We start from the raw sequence: 23,857 nt of genomic DNA, 5'->3' as shown, positions 1-23,857 counted from the left end.
GCGTGATTATTAAAATGTTGTAGAAAAATTAGAAAACTCTAGAAATGAAAAAACAAAAATATACACTACCAGTCAGAGATAACCACCATCACTGTTACAAATAGCTCCCTCTCGTCAAATGCATGTGTGCAATGTCTGGTCTGAAAGCATATTGGGCAGCCTGGTTTTCCTACTTCCTGGTTACACAGAGCATGCCCTGCACTGTGGTTCTCCCGGCCCGCGGTGGCACCAAGGGTCCTGTGAGTTAGCAGAGGGCATTTGAGTTGGTTCAGTTTGGCAGAGTTGTAATCCACATTTCCATAAACATGTTTGTGAAGAGACCTGTGTCCATCCCTCTGATTGCATCCTTAGGGTGAATTCCTAAGAGTGGATCATCGAGTCAAAGGGCAAGAGCATTTTTAATGCCCTTAATAGAAACTGCCAGATTGTGGTTTTCTACCTGTCTTTGTCAAGGCCTTGCTTCCTGGCTGGATGGTGCTCAAGCTCCCCCGGTGGGTGGGGCTTGCTGCAGACCCACTATGCGTGGAGATCTGAGGCTTGGCACACAGTGGGCACACGCAATATGCTTATGGAATGTGTAGTCTGGTCCTGCCCTCTCATTTTACAAATGGAGAAACTGAGGCCCAATGGTAGGAGACCTGGTTCTGGGGAGGTTGGTAGTATTGCCAGGGCTGCTAACGGCAATGGTTGGGGCTCTTTGAGGGCTGAGGCCAGAGGCCAGGCAAGGCCCCAGCAGTGGGTTAGGTGTGCAAGACGGTCCCATTCATTTATGCATCTATAAATACCCTCTTGACCCTGCTGTTAACATCCAGCCTCCCTCTACCTCACAGGCTTCTAGAGGGTGTAGCAAGGGCTCCCTAGCCCAGCAGCCTGACTCCCACCCTGACCGCTGCCCTGAGATCTTGAGCACTCAAGCCACCAGTGGCCCCAGCTGACCAGCCAAGTGACAGGTGCTCCAGCAGGCAGTTGTCCCTCTCGACCCCTTACTTTCTTGAATGTCTGGAAGGCTCCAACCCCGGTGGCATCTGTTGTGTTCTACCCCCGCACCCCCCCACCTCCTTGACAGCTCTTCTTCCACCTCCCTTCTGCTCCTACCTCCTCCTCAGCACGGCTGTGGGGCTGATAGGTAATAGTGCAGACAAAGCAAGGGTAGGGCTTCTCCCCAAGCACACAGCAACACTGAGGACTTCACACGCACACGTGCGCCGAGCACACAACCAGGCACGGGCAGGTGCCGTCCGTCAGTTCACCGGCGTGACCCTGTCCGATGACAAAACAGGCTCGGAGAGGGTAAGCAACTTATCCGAGACCACGGAGCTAAGCTTAACTGGACTCCCTGGGAGCCAGCTCCGACACCAGGGCCACTCGACCACGTGTCAACACCCACGCAACACAGGCCCTGCACCCACGCAGGGCGCCTAACCGCGGCCCCCCCAGCACGCACAGCACGTGCACTCCGGGGCCCAGCCGGCCGGCTCGCGGGGGCGCGCGCGCGCGCGCACACACACGCGTACACAGCCCCCCCCACTACGCGGCATCTGCGGCCCCGCCCCCCCGCGTCGCCGGCCCCGCCCCGAGGCCCCGCCCCCGGCCTGACCTCCGCGCGGCCGGGCCGCGGGCGCAGAGCGCAGGCAGCGACGAGCCGCGCGGGCCGCCGCCGCCCCCGCCGCGCGCCGGGCCGGCCCCGCGCCCGCGCCCGCGCCGCCCCGGGTCCCACGGCCCGGCCGGCCGCCCGCGCGCCTGCGAGCCGTCCATGGTGCAGCGCATGTGGGCCGAGGCGGCCGGGCCTGCGGGCGCCGCCGAGCCGCTGTTTCCGGGCTCTCGGCGGAGTCGCAGCGTGTGGGACGCCGTGCGCCTGGAGGTGGGCGGCCCCGACAGCTGCCCGGTGGTGCTGCACAGCTTCACGCAGCTCGACCCCGACCTGCCGCGCCTGGAGGTGGGTGAGCCGGACGGGGAGGAAGTCGCGCTCCTCGCGCCGAGCCCGGGGGCAGCAAGGCGGGCGTGGGGGGCGGCCGCACAAACGGCCCAAGCGTTTGGGGACCGGAGCCGGGACTTCGTGCCCCTCTCTGTATCTGTCCCGGTGCCTGGCCCCACGGAGCCGAGCTGTGCCGGCCCCGCGCCCCTGCAGCCCAGGTAGACCTGGTCCCGCGGGCTGTCACTGTTTACGTCTGCGAACTTTTGACAGCAGGGGCTGGGCCGCAGTTCATCGCCTGCCCGGGGCCTGCTGCACCCGCCGTCAGGCTTCGCAGTGCCCGTGGCGAGCTAGTCGCTGGTCAGGGTGGCAAGCTCCTCCTGGGGCAGCTGGCACCACGGGGGCCTTCCAGGCGGTACCCCTTGCGGGCAGACGTGAATCCGATGTTCGGGGCTGCCCAGAGAAGGGAGGTGGAGGGCACACAGGCAGGCTTCCAACCTGTGCAGCTAGGTGTCCAGGCAGGGAGGTTGAGGGAAGGGCCTCTCAGGCCGAGGGGGTGACTCATTTCTGCTTGATCAGAAAATATGCAGACACCCTGAATTCATAAGGATTTGAGAGGATTCAGAAAAGGGGTGTGTGCCTGTCACAAATAGGGCTGGGGATAACTAGGTGAGGGCTGGGTCTCGTTTCTGGTGTGCTCTGGGCAGTGGGGCCCAGTGGGTCATGGGGTCACAGTGGGTTGGGGGGTGCCCTCCCCCTCCCATCTGACTGTGCACCTGACTGCGGCAGAGGTGACGGAATCCAGGGTTGGGCCGCGTTCTGTCTGGGCATGGGGCCTGGACAGAGGCCATCTCTGGGTCCAGAGGCTACAGTGCACATCTAAGCCAAGCCAGAGCCTTGACGGTGAAGTCTGAGCCCCTGATGGTTAGGTAAGCCCACCCCCCTTGGTGACCCCTCCCCTTCCATCACTTTAGGCCACAGTACCTTGTAATTGCTGGAGATTGCCAGCCTGGATCTTGTGCCTCTGTGTAGCCCCAGTGCCTAGACAGGGCCTAGATGTCTCTATGTCCCCATGCCCTGTACGGGGGTGGGGTGGGGGGGGGTGGAGATGAGGCGTGGCGGGAGCTCTTGGTGGGGGAACTGTGGGCCTGGGAGATTCCTCCTGAGCTTGGCGGGTGGCAGGGCCAGGCGAGTTCTCCAACCCTCATCCACCCACAGCTCGTCTTTGGCGGCTGGAGCGACCCCCAGGGAGGGTGGGGGTGGGAGGCCTGACACCAGCCCAGTACTCATCTGACTTTCATTATGTCTGGCAGCGGCTTGGGCTTTGTGTGCTGGGAGGGTCTGGCCTGCGTGTTCACAGGGGCCGGGCAGGTTCCTGGCCTGGGTGGGGCGGGCCTTTGCTGCTTCTCTTCCTCCCTCTCGGTCTGTCTGCATCCCAGAGGAACTGAGCCCTACCCCTGCCCAGGGTTCTGCCTTCCCTCCATCTCCCCCTCCCCCCTTTCCCTCCCCCTCTCCAGCTCCCTCTCTCCCTGCTGCTCTCCCTCACCAGGCCTCAGCACTGAGATCCAGGCCATGGCCGCTATTTAGAAATCAAAGGGGAAGCTTCTGGCTAGGGCAGGAAAACCAGGGTCCTGGCAGGAGAGGAGGCCATTGCCGGAAACCAAACACAATGACCATTTACCATGGGCCGAGCGGGGGGGTGGGGGGGGCGGGGAAGTCCCTGTCCCTCCTGCCAACACACCCCCACCCCCCATCCTGGAGCTGATTTCCTGGTCTCTGCCGCGTTCCAGAGCCAAAGCGGCCCTGCTCGGGGTCCCTGTCCTCTCTGGAAACCTCCAGGCAGTTTCTGCCTGCCCTACCCCGTCCCCTTTCCTTACCACACCTCAACCCAGCCCTTCCCTCTCTGAGCTGGGCATCAGATGTCCTTGCACATCTGGGCATCCTCTCATCATCTTGATCCTAAGCCAGGTCACTGCTGACCCAGCTCGGCCCGAGGGGTTCTGTGCTTTCTGTGAGTCACCTGGCCCATGCCCTCATCTGTGGGCAGGCCACCGCCTTGGCCAGGCAGGGGGACATCTCAGTCTGCAGCACCTACTGGCTGCAGGCACCAGGCCCTCACTCTAGCTGCCTTCGCCCACACCTGCAGAGTAGTTGTCAGCCCCACTTTAGAGCAGACGGCAGGTCAGAGAAGTGGAGTCCCTGATCTCAGTGTACGCACAGCTAAGAAGGATGTGCAGCCAGGGTTTGAATGGGGGCCATTCTTTATTGGGCGCCTACTGTATGCAGGAGCCCGCTGCAAGGATCCGAGGAGGATAGGGCAGAGCTTACTGTTGAGGCAATTATATGGGGCAGGGGTGTGGGCAGTGGAGCTGTCGGGGGAACAGGACCAGGCCCAGGCAGCCCAGAAGCCCCCCGTCAGGTGAGGGGTAGCGAGGCAAAAGTCCTCTGGGCCAGAGGACACTGGGAAGAGCTTCTAGGAAGGAGCAAGCCCACAGCTGGACCCCAAAGGTTTAAAAACAGCCAACAGGAGCCAGCACTTCGTGGGAGGCCTTGTGCTAAGGAATTTGCATGCATTTTTGTCTCTTTGCTGTCAGGATTGCCCATTTAACCGACGAATCACCTGAGGCACTAGAGGTTAGATTGCACAAACTCACCGAGCTAGTAAGTGGCAGAGCCGGGATTCTGACCCCCACCGTGTGACCCTGTGACCGCAAGGCCTGAGCACAGTCTGGGTGGAATGGAATGAGGAGGGCTTCTCTGTTCTTCAGGTAGAAATAAATAGGAGAGTCCGCGCCCCCCCCTCCCCCCAGCCTCCTCCCTCCTTCCTGGTTGTCTGGTCTCTTGATCACACTTCGTGCTGCTCTTCAGTTTAAGCTCTAGGGCTCATTTGCCTTTGACACTGGAGGCCTTAGGAGCATAGCCTTTGGCGGGGGGGGGGGGGGGGGGTCTTTATCTGTCTGCACTCCGTAATCTGTGAGGAGGGCCTCTTAGCTCACTCCAGGCTGCAGGGCCTGTGGAGTTCAGGAGGGGACTGGCTGCCTGCCACCTGTTGGACCCCCACGGACCCTGGGGTTCCCCTCTTGCTTGACTCCTCAGGGATCCCAGGAGAAGAGGAAGGGGGGCCAGGCTGGCTGGTACTGGGCCCTCCTTCCTTCTGTAGGTGGGAGACATTTAAGCATGCCAAGCTGTCTCCCGGGAGCAGCAGGGACAGTGGGACTCAGCCTTGCGTGGCCGCTCACAGGCAGGGCTTGGTTGGATCCTCCACCTAGAAGTCGGACGTGTGTTTCCAGGCCGTCTTCATGGCTCGTAGAAGGAGTTGGAGTAATTACACACTGGCCCTGGGCAGCCTCTGAGCAAGCCAGTGGGGGTGCTTTCAGGACACCGTGCCCAGGAGTCGAGGACGGGCTCCCAGGGGTGCTGGCCAGCTGCCCAGACGGCTCCCAGGGCATGGCACCGCGCTGTGGCCACCCTGTCCCGGGCTTGGGCTCCCAGCCTCCTGGGCTCAGAAACGCATTGTTCCTGGACACACAGCTCTAGCGAAGCGGCTCTCCCCGATCCCATTCTGAGGGCATGAGAGCTGGAACCTGCAGCCTAGTGCAGGAGGAACAGGTCTTTGAGCAGTCCCAGTCCTGCATCCCTGGCGGCCGGCCCACAGCTGCGAGGGAGCAGAGGCTAGCTAGAAGCTTGCTTGGTGAGCAGGGCAGGGGCAAGGGGCTCAAGGGCCTGCTTGTGGGAGCTCTGGGGTGTGGTTGTTGCCTCTGCACTCTGGGGAACGGGGAACGGGGAACGGCAGCCACACCTGGAGCCGTAGTGTTCTTTGAACCAAGGGGCGGGGTCACACACACTGGGCAAGAGCTGGAGAGGGGAGAGAGCTGCGGGGGAATGCCGGCTTGGCCCCTTGCAGCCCCAGACCAGCGCCCACTCCTGGAGCCTCGGTTATCCTCATCTGTAAAATGGACCTGATACCAATTCCTCCCCTAGGGTTCAGGTGAGGACTGAGTGGGACCGGCAGCCTGACAGGTGGTCCCCACAGTGCCTGGCACAGTGTCCCAGCCAGACAGGTGGCGGCTGCCGTGATTGTGTTTTCTGACAAGGTGCCAGGGGAGTGCCCGTGCCCCGGGCTCTGGGGTTATGCCGCCCACCGCCCGGCACAGGTGGCATGGTGATTCTCAGGCCCAGTTCCCGTAGCTGGTCTCTTGGCCCCGCCCTCCCCAACCAGCGGAGTCACCCGAGGAAGGCCTTCCCGTCTCTGGCCTCTGCTCTGAGCCTGTGCGTGCGGCAGCCAGGCCTAGATGGGAGGTTCGTGGGCCAAGGTTAAAATCCCTGCCCTGCTGCCACTTCCTGGCTCCTCCCTCACCCATCAAGTGAGGTGTTGGGAGGATTAAATGTGATGAGTGTGTAAAAAGCCCGGCCCCCAGGAAGTGCCCACAGACATCGGACTCTGTGGTTGGTGGTGGACGCTTGGTTGTGGCTCTTGGGGCTGGACCTTCCACTGGCCCTGCCCTGCACCCCCTTTGGGACCAGGCCACCCTCCTCCTCAGGTGTCACCAGCTACACTCCCTGAAAGGCTTGACGTGGGGTGGCCTGCTAGCCTGATAGCCAGGAGCCGGCCTTGGATGGACAAGAGGACAGGCGGTGGGCAGGGCCAGCGTGGAGGTCCCTAAGCCCCGCCCCACCTGGGGCATCCTTCTTTTCTTCTCTTTACATGCTGATGGGTAACTGGGCTCAGGCTGGTGGGGAGGGTTCTTGGGGACAGCCTCTTTGGGGGCTGGGCGAGGCTGGTCCCCAAACTCCTGGGGTCACTGGGGGGTCTGGGGTCACTGAGCTCCCTGGTTGCCCTGGCAAGCTGGCAGGTCCCAGGCCCAGGCTCCCTCTATGGGCTGCAATGCCTGGGGCTACGAGTGTGGCCCACCCCTGTCCAGGGCTGACCTGGGGTCCCCACTTGGTCCTGTCTATGTCCTCGGCCTCAGGGTACAGGACACCCACCAGAGGGTGGGGGCGGGGCCCTGCTGCACACCAGGAGGCTTTTTCATCTCCCCTACTTGTTGGAGCTTATGGTCTAAGAGATGAACCAGGACTTGGGACTCGAGAAGTCCTGGGTTCTTTCCTCGGCCCAGACCTGCTGCCCCGGGCCTTGGTCTCCACTCTGCAAATGTTTGCGGATGCCTCGTTTAAACTGTCCCAGGAACCTGGGATCCCAGGAGGGCTGATCAGGCCCTCTGGTCCATCTCCCGTTGCGGCTCCTGCATGTGAGCAAAAGGCCAAGAAGTCGGAAAGCTGTGGGGCTGGCTCGGGCAGTTTTAGGACTCCAGCCCTCTCCTTGGCGGCCCGTCTGGAGACTCCCACAGGGCGCCTCAGGGTTTCCCCACTAGGTGTCTGTGGTCGGCAGGTGGTGCCCAGCTTTGTTCCCGTTTCCAGGGCCCTCTCACATGCCAGGTGCTGGGTGCCTTCTCCAGACCCCCATTGTGGCCCCGGAGAGAGCTGCTGCTCTTCTCCCCATTTCACGGATGAGCTCACTGAGGCCAGGGGCACAGAGGCTTGGCAAAGCTGGAAGTCAGAGCCCTTCAGGAAAGACGGTGTCCTGGGGTCTGGTGGGCCCTGGGGAGGGGCCTCATGTGCCCGGGGCTGCAGGGTGCTGACCAATGTCCAGGTGAGGGCCTGGGGTGGCGTCTGTGACTCCATGGCCCTGGGTGGCAGGCTCAGCAAGGTACAGTAAGGACCCCATCTCATGGATGCGCATGCACTGTGGTCGGAGCCACCCCCGCCCTGCCCGAGTGGGACCGGTTCTCCACACGTGACCCGAAGAGTGCAAGCCCGAGCCCTTCTTCTCTGTGTGCCTCAGCCCTGGACCAGGTCTCCGTAGGAGGAGCCAGTCTGTGGAGGAGGCCCCTGGGGGTCTGGAGGCCCCTTATGGCCCCTCGTTGTAGCTTCCACGGGAAATATACACCCCAGGGGAGCAGAGGGGTGATGAGAATGAAGGTGCATCTCCAGCATGAGCTGCCTTCCCGGAGAGATGGCAGGGCTGGGGAAAAGCCAGCAGGGCCCCTTGGGTCTATCCCAGAATAGGGGATGGGATGGGCCCTGGCGACCCCATTAGTCTCCCTTGAGGGAACGGGGCCTGGCCTGCAGTCACTTGGGGACAGGCATCCTGCTGGGCTGTCACCCTGAGAAGGCTGATCAGGTGACACCCAAGCCGTTTCTCCTTCTTGTCCCTGGGGCTCTGGGCTGCACTCAGAGGGACAGCGGGGTGTGGGGCACAGAGGTGCCCGTTGTGCAGGCCTCTGCTTACCAGGGCCTGGGGGGGCACCGCTCCACCCTCACTCCCCTGACCCAAGCCGCAGGAGGCCAGGCAGCATGTGCAAGGCCCAGCTGCCAACTGGGTCCCAGGGCCCTGGGGACGTTGGCCCCCCAAGGGCACAGCCATCCCTGTGGCGTCCTGTTCCCTAGAAGTCAGCCGAGCACCACCCTGCCCTGCAGAGTCCCCCCCTCCCAGGACATCTGCTGTTTGGTAGGCCACTCCCATCCTCCCCCAGGAGCCCCCCCGCCCACCCACCCCCCCGGCCCCTTGCCAGAGCACCACCCGCGTGGGCCTGCGTGCGCTCCGCTCTGCCCGTCCTTCCGCAGAGGGTCCTGGGGGGCAGATGCCAGGCCGTTGGCTGCTTTCCTTCTCTGTCCCTGGAAGGGGGTAGGAGCAGGAAACAAATCCCACTCTGGCACTTTCTGCCCCGGACGCAGGGCAGATTGCTTTAGAGCCTGCCCGTCTGCCATCTCTGGGAAGGTGGTTTACAGGGCGCGTGCACTCAGCTCTGAGGGTCTGCTTTTGTTCCTGCCGCAGCGGGCGGTGGCGTGAATGAGCCAGAGCAGCTCCCCATCTGTGTGACAGGGCGGTGACTCCCCCACCCCCACCCCAGTCCCAGCCAGTGTGGCTCCCGGCCTCCCGCCCCGCGCCCCCCCCCCCCCCGCCGTCCCCCCACCGGCTGGCAGAAGGGGGCCCCTGGGGGGTGGGGGCGGGGCTTGGGGACCATGTGATGCGCAGGCCAGCTGCTCTGCCAGCTAGGCCCAAGCTCTCTGTGGGAAGGGGGGGACCGCTCTCTGGACCTGCCAGGGGATGGCCACTGCCTGCCCGCAGCCCCCCACCCCCACCCGCCATGGCCAGCCTGACCGAGAGGCCTTGACGGAGCCCCACTGGGGGCCAGGTGCTGTGTGGAGTTCAAGTGCGGGGCCCTCTGGCGGGGCCGGTCCTGCGCGGGGCCTCCAGATCACTGCCCGCAACCCGGGTGTTCCTCCCCTGGGCCACACGTGGCTAAAATAGCCCTGGAGAAGGCCGGGCCCTTCCAGCCCAGGCTCGGCCTCTGCGGGAAATAGCCTGGGACTCCTGAGGACTTGCCAGGGTGGTGGGGCCCCCGTCTGCAGCCTGTCTCCTCTGAGGGCTCTTCCAGGCGGGGGAGGGAAAGTGAGCATATGTCTCAGCTTTTCTGCTTCAGGAGGAGTCTCCCCAGCTCGGTAGAGGGGCTGGACCTCCGCAGGCCTGGGTCATTGGAGGGGTGTGGGTGTGGGAGGTGCCGCTCAGGGGGACCTGTGCCTGTGGGTTCCCTGCTAACTTCCCAGAAACAGGCTGGCTCTCTCTCTGGAGAGAATGTGATGGCAGCGGCTTCCCCCTTGGTCCAGTGCGCAGCGTGGGAGGGCGGCCACAGGTCAAAGGAAGTGGCCTTCCAGAGGGCAGCTGGCCTCCCGCGGCGCACAGGGGTGGGAGGAGGTGAGAGGCCCCGGCACCCTGTCGCTGACCTCGGGGGTGCAGGGGAGGCCCGGCTAAGGCCGAGGGCTTCAGGGAAGGCTGTGGGTGGGCCGAGTCAGCACTTTTGCCTGGGTCTTCCATAAGCTCCACACCCACCTTGGGTTAGGGCAGTGACCCGCGGTCCCGGCTGCTGTTGTGGACCGTTGATTGATGGTCCTGGGCCAGCTGGCACCTCCCAGCTCCTCCCTAAGCCCTCAGAGGCCCCCGCCCCACTGCAGGCTCCCCCTTCCCTGGACAGGCTGAAGCCCGAGCCGATGTGGCTAAGCGGCCTTAGCCAGCCAGGGCCAGCCTGCCCAGTGGGAGGGGTCGCTGCCGCCTAAAACAAGGGCCTTTCCTTTCTGCTCCGGGTCCAGGCAGCAGCCAGACGATCGCCCTTCCTGTCCCCTGTGAAACCCCAGTCTGCCCAGATGTCTGCACGGTCACCGTTTGCACCCTGTCCCCATGCATGGGATGCCAGACAGGGAACCGGGAACTCCTCTGTTGCCCAAGAAGGCACAAGGGCATGAATGAGCAGAAAGGGAAGGAAGTGGCCTCGGATGTGGCCGCCGGGGATGCCCTACACCTGCCCCCGACCCGTGATGCTGACCCCAGGGCTGGGCCAGGAGGAGCTACCCATGCCTGCTGGGTCAGCTGGGGTGGGGGCAGGAAGGGCTGGGGAGAGATGAGGAGGGCCTTGGGGTTCCTGGGGCTGCCATTTACCCACGGTGGCGCCCTTCCCTCAGCCTCCGCGTACTCATCTGAGACATGACCGAAAAACAGTACCCTTCTTGGGGCAGGGGGAGTGATCCTGCCTGGGCGTGAGCAGGTTGCTGGGGGCTTCGGGAGCCTGGAGGGCTGGTCTTGTTCATACCTAGCTGGTGGCTGATGGGGTGGGAAGGGGAGGGCTGGGGGCAGCGTCCACCTGCCCCGACATGACTCCTGAGCCCTCGAGCTGTTGGCCCATTTCATCCTGGCCTGGGGACCGGAAGGCTCGTGGGGGCAGCCCCTGACACCCCCGCCCGGTGGCCGGGCACTGTCTCCGCAGAGCTGCACGCAGGAGATCGGTGAGGAGCTGGTCAACGGGGTCATCTACTCCATCTCCCTGCGAAAGGTGCAGGCGCATCACGGCACCAACAAGGGCCAGCGCTGGCTTGGGGTGAGTGCAGCCGCGGGGCCTCCACCCCCGGGACCCTGAGAAGGCCCTGGGTTCCAGACTCTCTGGCCGCTCTGTTGGGCTCCCTCCCATGGCCTTCCTGCATAAGGGCCCCACAGTCCCGCTGCCAAAGGAACCTGGGCCTCCACGCCCTCCCCGCTGCTTCAGAGGCTTGGCCAGGAGCAAGGTCACTCTGCACAGCGGTGCCCGGGACGCTCAGTCTGTGAGCGTCCGACTCTTGATTTGGGCTCAGGTCATGATCTCAGGGTCGTGAGATCCAGCCCTGCATCGGCCCTGCACTGTGTGTGGAGCCTGCTTAAGATTCTCTCTCTCCCTCTCCCTCGGCCCCTCCTGTGCACGTGCATGCGCTCTCTCTCTCTTAAAAAAAAAAGTCATTCTGCACGTATCTGCATAAACATCAAAAAAGACACTTTTCTACTGTTTCCACTTCATATTGGGCCCCAGGTGATTTTGTATTTTGCCCCAGTCTGTCTGGTTTTAGCTCCTGCCCCCCCCCCCCCATCTCAGGTAGCCCGCAGCCCCTCCTTCCACACCTGCAAGCCTTCCATGTCCCCACGCCTGGAAGGGCTAGTTTCTCCCCAAAGGCGGGGGAGGCTCAGGCTCCTCTACAATTTGCTGTGCCCTGGAGCACAGCCACGTGACCCCTCCGGGTCAGAGGTCGGGCCTGACTCGGCTACATAACATTCCAGAAGGGAGGCCGGTTGTCACGGTTGCCGCGGTGATTCAGCTCTTCAGTGCCATGGGCCTGGGCTCCATTCCTTGCTGTAGCCGTTTCCCCGGTGATGCACGGAACACCATTGGCTCTTCCCTGCCCAGAAGGAGCCTCTGTCTTCTCGTCTCTAGAATGGGCACGTTTTGCCAGGGCGCCTGGGGGTAATGCTCTTCCTCCTCCAGCCAACAGACTGACCCGGAAGGGTTGTGTCTGCGTCTTTCGTCACTCCCCATCTCAAATTCCGCTTCTAAAGCTGAGCTGGTTTCTCGGCTGGGGACACGTGTGTCTCCTCTGCGGCCACACATCACCGCGCACTAGGGACTTCATCTGAGCCCCAGTCCCCCCCGCCGCTGACCACGCACCCCTCCTTCATCCCACCCCAGTGTGAAAACGAGGCCGCCCTGAACCTGTATGAGACCTGCAAGGTGCGCACGGTAAAGGCAGGCACGCTGGAGAAGCTGGTGGAGCACCTGGTGCCTGCCTTCCAGGGCAGCGATCTCTCCTATGTCACCATCTTCCTGTGCACCTACCGAGCCTTCACCACCACCCAGCAGGTCCTGGACCTGCTGTTCAAAAGGTGAGCAGGGCCCCTCTCCTGCCCAGCGTCCCTGCTCGCCTCCAGGCTGTGTGTCTCGGGCGTGGCACTTCCCCTCTCTGACGTGAAGCCCCTTCTAGACGTTTTGCATAACTCAGGGAACAGGGCAGACAAATCTCCCTGCCCTCCTGGGCTTCCGCTCTAGTCGGGGGTCCGCCGGTAACCCTAGACTCATAGCAGGTACGGTAGACGTGACGCCCTCACGGCCTCCTCTAGATACGGATGCATCCTCCCTTACTCTGATGACGACGGCGGACCCCAGGACCAGTTAAAAAAGTGAGTGGACTTTGAGTCTGATGGGAGGGTCCCCTGTCTCCGAGGTGGGGGACATCTGGGGCTTTGGTGGGGCTGGGGGTGCTGGGCAGAGCCCTGGCTCCCCCGCGTCTGTCATGGCTGCTGGAGGGCGGTGGGGTGGGGGCCTCCTGCAGGAGGACAGGAGCCAGACAGCTGAGGCTGCGGGCCCGGGGCCTAGGGAGCAGAGGGGACGCTGGGGGCCCCGCCTGCCCTGACCCGATCCGGGGGCCACCGGCTCACACAGGGACCTCACACTGGGTCCCCCGGGCCAGCTGCACGTGGGGCCTGGACAGGCCGGGCAGCCGTCCCCGAGAATAGTGTCGGTGAGGAGACCCCACGTGCCTGCAAGGGAGTCAGGCAGCCGTCGGAGCAGGGGCTGGGGGCCGAGGGGCCGAGAGAGCCCAGGCGGGCTGAGCTGAGGGACACTGCCCGTTCCCTCCTCCCTCACAGACTTCTGCAGCTCCTCTGTGTGCCCCAGGGCTGGGACAGAGCAGACACTGCACCCCCTCCCCACCCTCCTGGAGTTTCCGGTGCAGCAGGAGGGACCCCAGACAGACAGAGGAGTGGGGCAGGCTCCCCTGAGGAAGGCAGGGGTGCTCACACCAGTGATGGAGGGCTCCCTCCCGTGGAGACTGCCGGCCCCCCGCACCTGCTGGCCACACCTGCCCCTGCCTGGCTGGCCGGTGCGGGTGGGCTGGGGGGGCCTGGCCTCTGGATGGAGCATCCCCAGGGCTGCCCCAGGGGGCCGTGTGGAAGGGCAGGCCAGGCCACTGACTTTGCTTCCTGCCCGCCTGCCTCCAGGGCCATCTCCTCCATTCTGGGCACCTGGCTGGACCAGTACTCGGAGGACTTCTGTCAGCCCCCAGATTTTCCCTGCCTCAAGCAGCTGGTGGCCTATGTGCAGCTCAACATGCCCGGTTCCGACCTGGAGCGCCGTGCCCACCTTCTGCTGGCCCAGCTGGAGCTCGCAGAGCCCACGGAGGCCGAGCCCGAGGGTGAGAAGACCGGAGGTGGGTGCCTGTGGGTGTGTGGGGACGGGTCGGGGCTGGCCCCACAGGGAGGAGCCCCCAGAGGCTGGTGTGGGGCCAGGAGCAACGACTGGGCTCAGAGCGCCCAGCGGGTGGACGGCAGTCGGGGAGACGCCCCGGGGAGGGCTCCTTCCTGGCTGCGGCTTCTCTGGGAGGCCCTGGGCGGGGCTCTGTCTTCAAAGGCACATGAAAACTTCTCTCCTCCTGTAGCTTTGTCGCCTGCTCCAGCTCCAGCACCAGTTCTAAAAACAGCTCCAGAACTAGAGCCAGCTTTAGCACCAACTCTCCTGCCCACTCCAGAGCCAGACGCGGCTCCAGAACCAGCTCCAGAGCCAGACGCGGCTCCAGAACCAGCTCCAGAGCCAGAGCCGTCTCTGTCACGAGCGCTAGAGCTGGAGACAGCTCCAGCACCTGAGCCTCCCTGGCCTTCACCTGTGGCTGCAGAAAATGGCCTGAATGAGAAGCCTCACCTCTTGGCCTTCCCTCCCGACCTGGTGGCAGAGCAGTTTACCCTGATGGATGCGGTGAGCACTGTCCCCAGCAGGGCGGGGCAGGGGTGCACCTTCCTCTGGCCTCTGGTCCGTTCCCTGCCGTTCCCCGGTCCAGAGCTGATGTCCTGGTCCATATCCCAGTTCCACCAGGACGCACTGTGGGCTCTCCGGACTGTGGACGTAGAGATGGGACCCTCCCCACCCCAGTCCTCTGCACAGCGACTGTGGATTACAGGAGGCGGGACAGTTGAAGGCTGGGTGGGGCCTGGGGGAGTGGAGCTTCCTGAGGTACGTCCAGCTCCAGGGGTCGGCCCCCCAACCTGCCAGGAGGCCTCACCAGCCTCAGCACTTACTAGGTACCTGCTGCGTACTAGAGCTTATGGCAGGCAGCAGAGCCCATAGGGGTGGCACCCACAGCGAGCGTGCCTCTGGATGGGGGCAGACCTGAGGCCCGATGGGGGAGCTGGAAGTGCTGCCTGGCAGGCACAGCTGGGAGCCACCTTCTGGTGCTGAGAGTTAGTGAGCGTGCGCTGCTAAAATGCCAGACTCTCTTTGCTGCGTTGTGTCGTCCCGGGTCACTCATGTGCCGGGCACGCACGGTGGGCAGAGGACAAAGCCCAGAGTCGCTCACGCACCCCAGCCCTGCGAGGCTCAAGCCACAGCCTCAGCTTCCTGAGCTCAGCTCTGACCAGGGGCCCTGCCTGGGACTAGGGGACCGTGGATGCTGAGCTGGGTGTGGCAGAGCTGGTGACACTCCCCCGCCCCCCAGGAGCTGTTCAAGAAGGTGGTGCCCTACCACTGTCTGGGCTGCATCTGGTCCCAGCGGGACAAGAAGGGCAAGGAGCACCTGGCTCCCACCGTCCGTGCCACGGTCACCCAGTTCAACAGCGTGGCCAACTGCGTCATCACCACCTGCCTGGGGGACCGGAGTGTGACGGCCCGGGACAGGGCCAGGGTGGTGGAGCACTGGATCGAGGTGGCCAGGGTACGCCTCCGAGGGGCCCTGGGGAACCCCTGTCTCACTTCATCTGCCCTCGGGGTGGCGATTTGTGGTTCTAGGCCCCGCAGAGACCGCAGGCCCTTCCTTCCCAGGGGAACCTGGTATCCTGCTGCCCGGATGCTCACTCCCCCGGAACTTCCTCCTGTGGGTTGAGCTCAGATCCTCCTCTCGGGAGTGCTGCTTACCCGGGCTCTGCAGGCAGCCGTCTCCCCCAGGACGTGAGGTCCCAGCCACGGGGACTGCAGCCACACCTCAGCCCTTCTGTTCCTCCCCCAGGAGTGCCGCGTCCTCAAGAACTTCTCGTCACTCTACGCTATCCTGTCAGCCCTGCAGAGTAACTCCATTCACCGGCTGAAGAAGACGTGGGAAGAAGTTTCCAGGTGGGCCGGCCTCTCTTGGCAGGAGCTCCAGGGGGGGACCCGGGACCTTCCAGGAGGCAGCGAATCCTGGGCCAGGCCTGCTGGCGGGGCCTCCGAGGGTCCATTGGCCTTAGGCCAGCAGTTCTGCCTTAGGACTCAGTTTCCCTATCTGTCAGCTACTAGATTGAGCCACACTGGAGATTTTCCTGTGTTTACTGGGCAGCCACCCACACAGAGCTCCCCTGGGAGCCGCAGAACGCTGAGGGCCCAGCAGGACCCTATGTGAAAACCACCCATCCGGGCAGTTCAGGGTCTTGGGCTCTAAAATAAAATGGATTAGCACGCACATCCGTGTGTGCCATTCCCAAGTCTGTCCGTCCTTCCCGCAGGGACAGCTTCCGAATCTTTCAGAAGCTGTCGGAGATCTTCTCAGATGAGAACAACTATTCGCTGAGCAGAGAGCTGCTCATCAAGGTAAAGCCGGGACAGAGGAGGGAGGTTCTCAGTGAGTTTCTTTGGAAAAATTCCAGTCCCATCTTGTCTGGACTCCGGGGAGAGTGGGATCTTTTTGGTCCATGGCCGGTGGGGGGGCAGTTTGGGGAACAGGAGGCCCTGGTAATGGGATGGTGTGGGAGCAGCTGGGGCGTTCCAGAAGGGATGGGTGAGCTGGCAGGATTAGCAGGTCTCCTGCCTCCTCCAGGCTGGTGGGTGGATGGGGCCAGGGGTGCGGGGCCCCTTCTGTCTGCACTGAGCTCCAGGGGAGAGCCCCCTGCCTGCCTAGGGACGGGGTACCGCAGGGGGAGCAGAGGCCACATCCCGAAGGGGCTGCCCCGCCTTGGGTCCAAATGAGCAGACCCAGGAGGCGGCTCTGGGTGCACTGGGGGGTTCCTCACTCTGCCCGGGGCCAGACGCCACAAATGGATCCCAGGGAGTCTTGTTGGGCTCTCGCCATGGGGCCTCAAATTCGCCAGACCACCAGTTAGCGGGAGCAGGTCTCCAGTCGGGAGGGAGGAGCCCACTCTCCTCTGAGTCCTTCTGGGACCTCGGGCGAGTGACTGCCCCTCTCAGAAAATGGAGGAATGATGAGCCTAGGGTCCCTCTGGGCTCATGACGCATGGGGAGGCAGCGAGGTCCAGGGAGAAAGGGAATGTGCGTGAGTTTTGTGCAGAGCCCCCACCCCGGAGTGGGCGAGGGTGACAGGAACAGGCATGGGATGTTGAGTCCCTGGAGACCCCCAGGAGGCGGGTGTCGTGCTCACCTGCACTTCCCAGACGAGGAAACAGGCTCAGAGAGGCCAGGCTGTTGGCCCCCATTCCCACAACCAGGGAGCCCTGGAGCGTTTGTACCGGTGACCAAGGCCCAAGGTCAGGTCTGCTGGAGGGGAAGCTGGGGAGGAGAGGAAGGTCTCACTGACCCTGTCTTCAACCCTGGCAGGAGGGGACTTCCAAGTTTGCCACCCTGGAGATGAACCCCAAGAGAGCTCAGAAGCGGCCAAAGGAGACGGTGAGTGTGCCCGAGGCCTGCGAGAGGCAGGGGACAGGCCTCCCAGGGAGCACGGGGGGGTCGCCCCCAGCCCTTCCCCACTCTCCCTGCTGCAGTACGTGACCTGCCACGTAGACCTGAGCTCCTCTGGGCCCGGGCAGGGACGCGGCCTGACCAGCTGCTGTCGTGACGGTGCTGGTTACAGCCACCAGAGCAAGGGCCTGGGAGAGCCAGGCTCGGGGTGGGTTTAGGGGTGGGGAGGGTCCAGGAACCACAGAACTTCGGTGATTTACCAAATACCAGGCCTGGAAGGTGACTGGGGGAGTTTGGAGTCCGTGGCCGCTAGGAGGGAGTCTGGGGGAGACAGCTGAAGGTCCCCGAGCTGCTCTGAGCGGGAGGCTGGGGTGGAGGCTGAGGCTGAGGGGAGCCTTGGTTCTGGCTCATCAGCCCCACCCCCATGCCACAGGGTGTCATCCAGGGCACCGTTCCATACCTGGGCACGTTCCTCACAGACCTGGTGATGCTGGACACCGCCATGAAAGACTATCTGTATGTGAGTGAGCCCCGGGGACCCGGCCGGGGTGGGAGCGGGGCTGGGGTCCTGGAGCCCCGGAGGAAGACGCCCCTCACTGAGCCCTGAGCTCTCAGCGCTCGGCGCACCTCATCTGAGAGCCCCCAGCCGCCCCCGTGGGCCAGGGCACCTGCCCATCTCACCAGGGAGTAAAGAGCTAGGTGCCCAGCTGGTGAGGCCTAGAGCTGCGGGAGGCTTTGGCCCAGCGGCACGCAGCCCTCCCTCAGTGGCCATGGGCAGAGAGGGGCCGGCCCTCCAAGGTCAGGTGCGGGGTGGCCAGGCTGGGCCTTCCTGCCCCAGGCCTCAGGCTCTCCTTCTGTCCCCAGAGGGTTGGGCAAGAAGTTCCTTGAGGCTCTGCCAGCCCCCCACCCCTGCCCGGCAGCTCCCAGATCCTAGGACCCACCCAAAGCCCGGGTGCGTGTGCCCACCTGCCCCCTGGTGTGTGCTGTTGGGAGTGCAGCCTGAGAGGGGCTGAGGGGCGGTCATGGGCAGGGGGACACTATCTGATGGTGGCTGGCCGTTTGCCTTCCAGGGGAGACTGATCAACTTCGAGAAGAGGAGGAAGGTGAGCCACTGCAGTCCGTACGTGTTGGCGGGGGGTGTGGAAATCAGAGAGCCATCCGGATAGACCGCTTGGCTGCATCCCGCTTCCTGTTACATTCATGGGGAGAGTCGGGTACACAGAGGAGGGGGGACCTCTCCCACTGGAGGATGGGTGCAGGAGACCAGAATCAGGGACGACTTCCTGGGAGGGGCTGTTTGGACCCAGCTCTGAGAAGGGGTGGGCCTGGGCAGGAGTAGAGAGTAGAAGGGGACCCAGAGACCCTGGGCCCCGGGGCCATGCCCAGCACCCCATCCATGCCAGCACCGTCCTGCCCTTCCCTCTGGCCCCAGGAATTCGAAGTGATCGCCCAGATCAAGCTGCTCCAGTCAGCATGCAACAATTACAGCATCGCCCCTGAGGAGCACTTTGGGGCCTGGTTCCGGGCCATGGAGCGGCTCAGCGAGACGGAGAGGTGAGCCTGCGCAGGAATTGGGTGCAGCTTGGGCGGGCTGTGCTGTGGGATCTTGGGCAGCACTGGACTGACTCTGGGCATCTGGACCCGCGCTGCCAGGCAGACTGCGGGAGGGAAACTGGGTGTGCATCCCCTTAGCCTCACAGCACCTCTGTCCCGTAGCTACAACCTATCGTGCGAGCTGGAGCCCCCCTCCGAGTCGGCCAGCAACACCCTCAAGGCCAAGAAGAACACGGCCATTGTCAAGCGCTGGAGCGAGTGAGTGCCCGGGCTGGCAGGATGGGCTCCCTCCCGGCTTCGGGAAGCCTCGGGCTGGGTGTGTCTCTGTGAAATAGGGTGATCCTAAATCGATCGCTCCCGAAGCAGGGACAAATGTGGGACTGGTGATCGACCGCGCACTTGGCACAGAGCCTAGAATGTGGAGTGGAGGGGGCAGGGGTGGGATGTGTCCCGGGGAGGCCCCCCCGATGAGCTGATCCCTCCATGTAGCCGCCAGGTCCCCAGCACGGAGCTCAGTACGAGCGGCAGCTCCCACTCCAAGTCCTGTGACCAGCTCAGGTGCGGCCCCTACCTCAGCAGCGGGGACATCGCCGACGCCCTCAGCGTCCACTCAGCCGGCTCGTCCAGCTCCGACGTGGAGGAGATCAACATGAGCTTTGTCCCAGAGTCCCCCGACGGTCAGGAAAAAAAGGTGACTGCCACACCCCTTCTCCCCAATGGCTCTTCCCCGGGCCCAGGTCCCCAGTCCCCCCCACGAGTGGCCAGGAAGCCCCAGCTCGTACACAGAACTCCTCGGACCCCCCCCCCCCCGGTGCCGAGCACTGGCCTGGGCTCCTGCTGATCGTGCCGTCCCCGCAGTTCTGGGAGTCGACCTCCCAGTCGTCCCCGGAGACCTCCGGCATCAGCTCGGCCTCCAGCACGTCCTCCTCGTCGGCCTCCACCACGCCCGTGGCCGCCGCACGCACCCACAAGCGCTCCGTGTCCGGGGTCTGCAGCTACAGCTGCTCGCGGCCGCTCTACAACCAGCAGGTGGGCGACCGCTGCATCGTCCGCGTCAGCCTGGACGTGGACAACGGCAACATGTACAAGAGCATCCTGGTGAGCCGCCGGCCCGTGCCCGCGGGCCTCGGGCTGACCTGCCGGGGGTCGGGAGGGACAGACGGTCAGCGGGGACAATTGAGAAGCGTCCCTGCAGACCAAAGGCCAGGGAGGGCTTCGCAGAGGAGGCGCCTGAGGGGAGGCAGGGAGGCGGGGAGGCCCGGCAGTTGGAGGAGCAACAAGAGGCCTGAGATCAGGGGCTCAGGGGCTCGTTCTGGATCTCCTCGGAGGAAGACAGAAGCTGCCAGTGGTTGGAGCAGAGGGCGGGCAGCGGGGACTTCTCCGCGGGGCGGGGCTGGGGCCAGGAGGCGCAGGGAAGCCGGTGAGGGGGCAGTGACCACGCCAGGCGGGGGGCCGTGGAGGCGGCCAGCAGTGTCAGACCGTGGATGTCGTTCAGGGCGAGATCAAGCCAAGGGGATTCGTCTCCAGACGCTGTGTGTCTGGGGGGCTGGGGGGGACTCACGTTCCAGAACTCACCCTGCGGAGGAGCCGTTTGTCCTTCCCACCAGGAACTAGCTTGACTGTCATTAACAGTCACCTGTATGACCCCATGTCCAGGGCCTGTCTGCACTGTGGCCTCTGGGGTTGAGGCAAGAGGGGTCGGCCTGTGCTGACCACCACTGCAGCCCCCAGCCAATGCAGGCCTGGCACGGAGGCGGCCCCTGGGCGTCTGGCCAGCTCCTCTCTTCCCTCCAGGGCTGGGACTAGACGCCGTCTCTTCCCTGGGTTCACTGATCCCATTGTCCTGCAGGGGTAGGATCAAGGGGAGCAGCCCCCAGGAGCGGGCAGGTTTCCGAGGTGGCATGGGAGGAGATGGCAGGCTTGTAGGAGAATTGGGGGGGCAGGAACAATTGGGAAAAGCCCCCCAGCACTGCATGGAGGCCTCCCGGGGCAGGACGAGGTGGAGAGGCCCCGCACAGACCCAGCACCCAGGCCCAGCACCCAGCCAGAAGCTGAGCTTTTGTATGCAGTGTGAAGCAACTCCAAGGGTCCCTGGGGCTACACTCCCGGGGGGAGAGGGGGCTTCTCCAGGCCCCTCGCCCTGACGGTCTGCCCCTTCCCCGATCTAGGTAACCAGCCAAGATAAGGCTCCAGCCGTAATCCGCAAGGCCATGGACAAACACAACCTGGATGAGGATGAGCCAGATGACTATGAGCTAGTGCAGGTTATTTCAGACGATCGAAGTAAGTCAGGGACCAGGTGGGCGGGCTGTGGGGAAGCAGCACCACACCCCAGCCCCAGGCCCACACCCCAGCCCCAGGCTCTGGGCCTGCGTTCCCAAAACACAGGGCTGGGGCGGTGGGGGTGGGCGGCCTTGTGCAGATGCTGCCCGGCCCTGGGGCGGCCTCCTCACTGGCCCCTGGCATGTGCGTGCCCTTGGCTGGATGTGAACAGGCTGTGGGAGACCTAGGTCAAAGCTAGCAGCACCAAGGAGTGAAGGGAAAAGGCTTTTCTTCTGGGGCCAGGCAGCCAGATGGCCCAGCCGAGGGGCCGTTCACAGGGGCGCCCTGGCTGAGATGGGAAATGTGTGCTTCAGAAAGAATCGTGCCTGCTGTGGACCTGAGCCTCAAATATGTTAAAATCCACGCACATGTGACGTCTTCGTCCGCTGGGGCTGCCGTAACACACCACCGCGGGCTGGGGGGCTGATAGACGACTGAGATTTATCGCTCACAGTTCTGGAGGCTGCAAGTGCACGATGAGGGTGCCGGCTCGGTCAGGTTCCAGTGAGGGCCCTCCTCCGGGTGGCAGACAGCTGCCTTCTCCTTGTGCCCTCACGTGGCGGAAGGGGCGAGGGGCTTCTTTTATAAAGCGGCAGTCCCATTCCTGAGGCTCCACTCCCACAGCCTTATCACGGCCCAAGGCCCCATCACTTTGGGCATGCGGATTCCCACACGAATTTTGGGGGACACGAACATTCAGACCATAGCAGACACTAAGCACAGGCTATGAGGGGCCCAGCTCGGTGCATGGGAGCTGGGAAAGCGACAGAACCCAGAGCTGGCGTTCTCTAGGAGCCGGAAAGCAGGGTTGGAAAGCTCGGGCACGGCCCTTACCTCGTCGTCTGCCAATTCCTCATCCCCACAAGGGAGATAAGGAACTAAGGGCTAATCCATACATACATCTAGAGACGTGGAGCTCTGTTCCTTCCCATGAGCTGCCAGGCGTTAACCCAGACAATTCATAGTGACTACCAGCATCCCCAGAAGTTGTTTCCTGAGCTCTCTCTCACCTTCTTGCACCGTTTTGTTGGGGGGGGGGGGACAGGGCAGGTGCAACCCCCATCTTACAGGACAGGAGGACTGAGGCCGAGGGCAGGGTAGGGAAGGTGAGGCAGGGGCAGGAAGCTCAGTGGGTCTAGACTGTAGCAGGCTCCTGTCCACAGCAGACGGGGGAGAGGAGGAGCCACCCAGGGGGGCATGGATTCCCCCCTGGAACCTGGCACAGAAGCCCTGGGGCAAGGCCTGCCCTTTGCTAGGCCCCCAACCTTGGTCCTGAGTAGGGCAGGACTTAGGGGAAGTGTTCTGGAGTCTAGAAAGCTTCTTCCAGCTTGAGGTCATCGTCAGTGAAGTCAGCAAGAGAGGGATGGATGGCCCTTTGCCAACTCCGGACTGAGGTGGGGATCTGTGGAGTCAGAGTCTCTTTAAACAAGGGTCATTGGATTTCCTGAGCGCCCAGCGGTCTCCTCGGCAGGTGTCATTCAGAGGGGTCATCGGTATTCCTGAGGTTGGATTGGGGGTCTCAGGTCTTCGGCTCAGGCCTGCCCTAGGGGGGCCCTCAAGTGGTGGGTGTTCCGTGAGGCCCCTGTAAGCATCGCTGACCCTCTCTCCGCCCCTCTCCCACCAGAGCTGAAGATCCCTGACAACGCCAACGTGTTCTACGCCATGAACTCAACTGCCAACTATGACTTTGTCCTAAAGAAACGGACCTTCACGAAAGGGGCAAAGGTCAGGCATGGCGCCAGCTCAACTCTTCCTCGCATGAAGCAGAAGGGACTCAAGATTGCTAAGGGCATCTTCTGATTAGTCCCTAGCACTGGCCGGCCACAGAACCGCTCTGTCAGGGGCTGGCTGGCGGGATAACCAAGCACTTAGAGACTCCAGTGGCCCAGGCCAGGCGGGCGCCATTTGCCTGACCTGCCAGCTCAGGCCACCCCCAGACTCCAGTTTCACCCTAAACCTCTCCTACTGCCGGGATTGACGCCTACTGTTTGCTAGGCTGACCTGGCCTCCCGTGGACCACTCGCTGCCTTAGGTGCCTTCCACTCTCTGGAACCAGAGGACTAGCTGACTTCTGCCAAGGAGCGCTGCCAATGGGCATGGAGCCCTGCATGCCGCCGGGCACTGCCCTCTGTGCACTTCCCTCATGCCTGCTCAGGTGTGGGTCACTGCCACCTGTGCCCATGGGCACCCCAGGGCACCCACTCATCCACTGGGTCTGACCACTGCACTTCTCTCCTCATGCCCACGGGCATCGGCCTGTGCCCTTCTCGGGTCCTGGGCCCTCTTTCCACCATGCTAGCCTTTCCCAGGCTGCACCAAAGATTCCACCATCAGGGCCAACAGAGCGAGGGAGTCTCACCCCTCCCCCGCCCAACCCCCCCCCCCCCAGGAGAGGAGGGGGACCCTTTTCACAGATCACACTCTTCACCCGGTGAGTGAGGACGGTCTCAGCGGAGCCCCATTGCCACTGAATCTCATGACACTGCAAGTACCATTCACCACTGCGCCCTGGGCTTCACGAGACCACACGAGACGGGGGTTAGTGGGAAAGGAGAATTGGGGGAAAGGGGAGGGGTGTTGAATATTTGTATAAAAGGCAAAAACAAAACAAAAAAAGTTTACCAGTTGGGGAGGGGCAATATTTATTTGTTGTAAATAGCAAATGCTAGACTTGAATATTATATTAAAATCCAGTTTCTACTATAGCTTGGGAGTTGTGGTTTCGTTCTTTCACTTCCTTTGCTATTTAAATGAGATGCAGATTCTCACGTTCCGGGTTCAAATAGGAAATCTTGCATTGTTACCGGTTTATTTGTACACAGGAGAAGCAAGAAGAGCCGGCCACCCTTCTCTGGCTCGCTTAAGGAAACATGCAAGCCTATCTTTCACAGAGCAGATGCTTGCCTCAGTGTCATTTAACTGGGCACTGAGCTGGCTCAGCCCCCCAGCACCCCTGGGATTTGAGGTTGGAGGTGCTTTCACAGGGCACAGCAGCAAGCCCTGAAACTTGGGTCTTTAAAAATAACATTTGTGGGGTACCTGGGTGGCTCAGTCAGTTAAGCATCTGCCTTTGGCTCAGGTCATGATCTCAGGGTCCTGGTCAGCGGAGAGTCTGCTTCTCCCTCTC

General features: G+C 63.0%; 1 protein-coding gene across 11 annotated transcripts in view; it reads left to right on the top strand.

The window, feature by feature from the left end:
- Positions 1 to 23,435, top strand: part of RALGDS (ral guanine nucleotide dissociation stimulator) — a 37,486-nt gene extending 14,051 nt beyond the window's left edge. For 3 of the 11 annotated variants that reach the window (XM_036108057.2, XM_036108031.2, XM_036107991.2), the window contains exons 2-18: positions 10,732 to 10,842; positions 11,956 to 12,149; positions 12,345 to 12,443; positions 13,263 to 13,471; positions 13,700 to 14,013; positions 14,750 to 14,965; positions 15,257 to 15,360; positions 15,729 to 15,813; positions 16,774 to 16,842; positions 17,288 to 17,374; positions 17,925 to 17,957; positions 18,287 to 18,408; positions 18,571 to 18,666; positions 18,898 to 19,099; positions 19,267 to 19,506; positions 20,577 to 20,691; positions 22,355 to 23,435. In XM_036108057.2, the coding sequence (XP_035963950.2) occupies positions 10,732 to 10,842; positions 11,956 to 12,149; positions 12,345 to 12,443; positions 13,263 to 13,471; positions 13,700 to 14,013; positions 14,750 to 14,965; positions 15,257 to 15,360; positions 15,729 to 15,813; positions 16,774 to 16,842; positions 17,288 to 17,374; positions 17,925 to 17,957; positions 18,287 to 18,408; positions 18,571 to 18,666; positions 18,898 to 19,099; positions 19,267 to 19,506; positions 20,577 to 20,691; positions 22,355 to 22,530 (2,472 nt within the window). In that variant the 3' untranslated portion in view covers positions 22,531 to 23,435. Of the gene's footprint in view, positions 1 to 1,706; positions 1,937 to 10,731; positions 10,843 to 11,955; positions 12,150 to 12,344; positions 12,444 to 13,262; positions 13,472 to 13,699; positions 14,014 to 14,749; positions 14,966 to 15,256; positions 15,361 to 15,728; positions 15,814 to 16,773; positions 16,843 to 17,287; positions 17,375 to 17,924; positions 17,958 to 18,286; positions 18,409 to 18,570; positions 18,667 to 18,897; positions 19,100 to 19,266; positions 19,507 to 20,576; positions 20,692 to 22,354 lie in introns of those variants that run through there. The other 8 variants (XM_036108023.2, XM_036108005.2, XM_036107981.2 and 5 more) reach the window with 8 other exon arrangements.
- Positions 23,436 to 23,857: the final 422 nt, after the last annotated feature.

The sequence above is a fragment of the Halichoerus grypus genome, chromosome 14, assembly GCF_964656455.1.
Source record: "Halichoerus grypus chromosome 14, mHalGry1.hap1.1, whole genome shotgun sequence".
In the NCBI taxonomy this organism is placed as follows: Eukaryota; Metazoa; Chordata; class Mammalia; order Carnivora; family Phocidae; genus Halichoerus; species Halichoerus grypus.
Note: the sequence above shows the minus strand (reverse complement) of the source record. Positions and strands in the feature narration are given on the sequence as shown.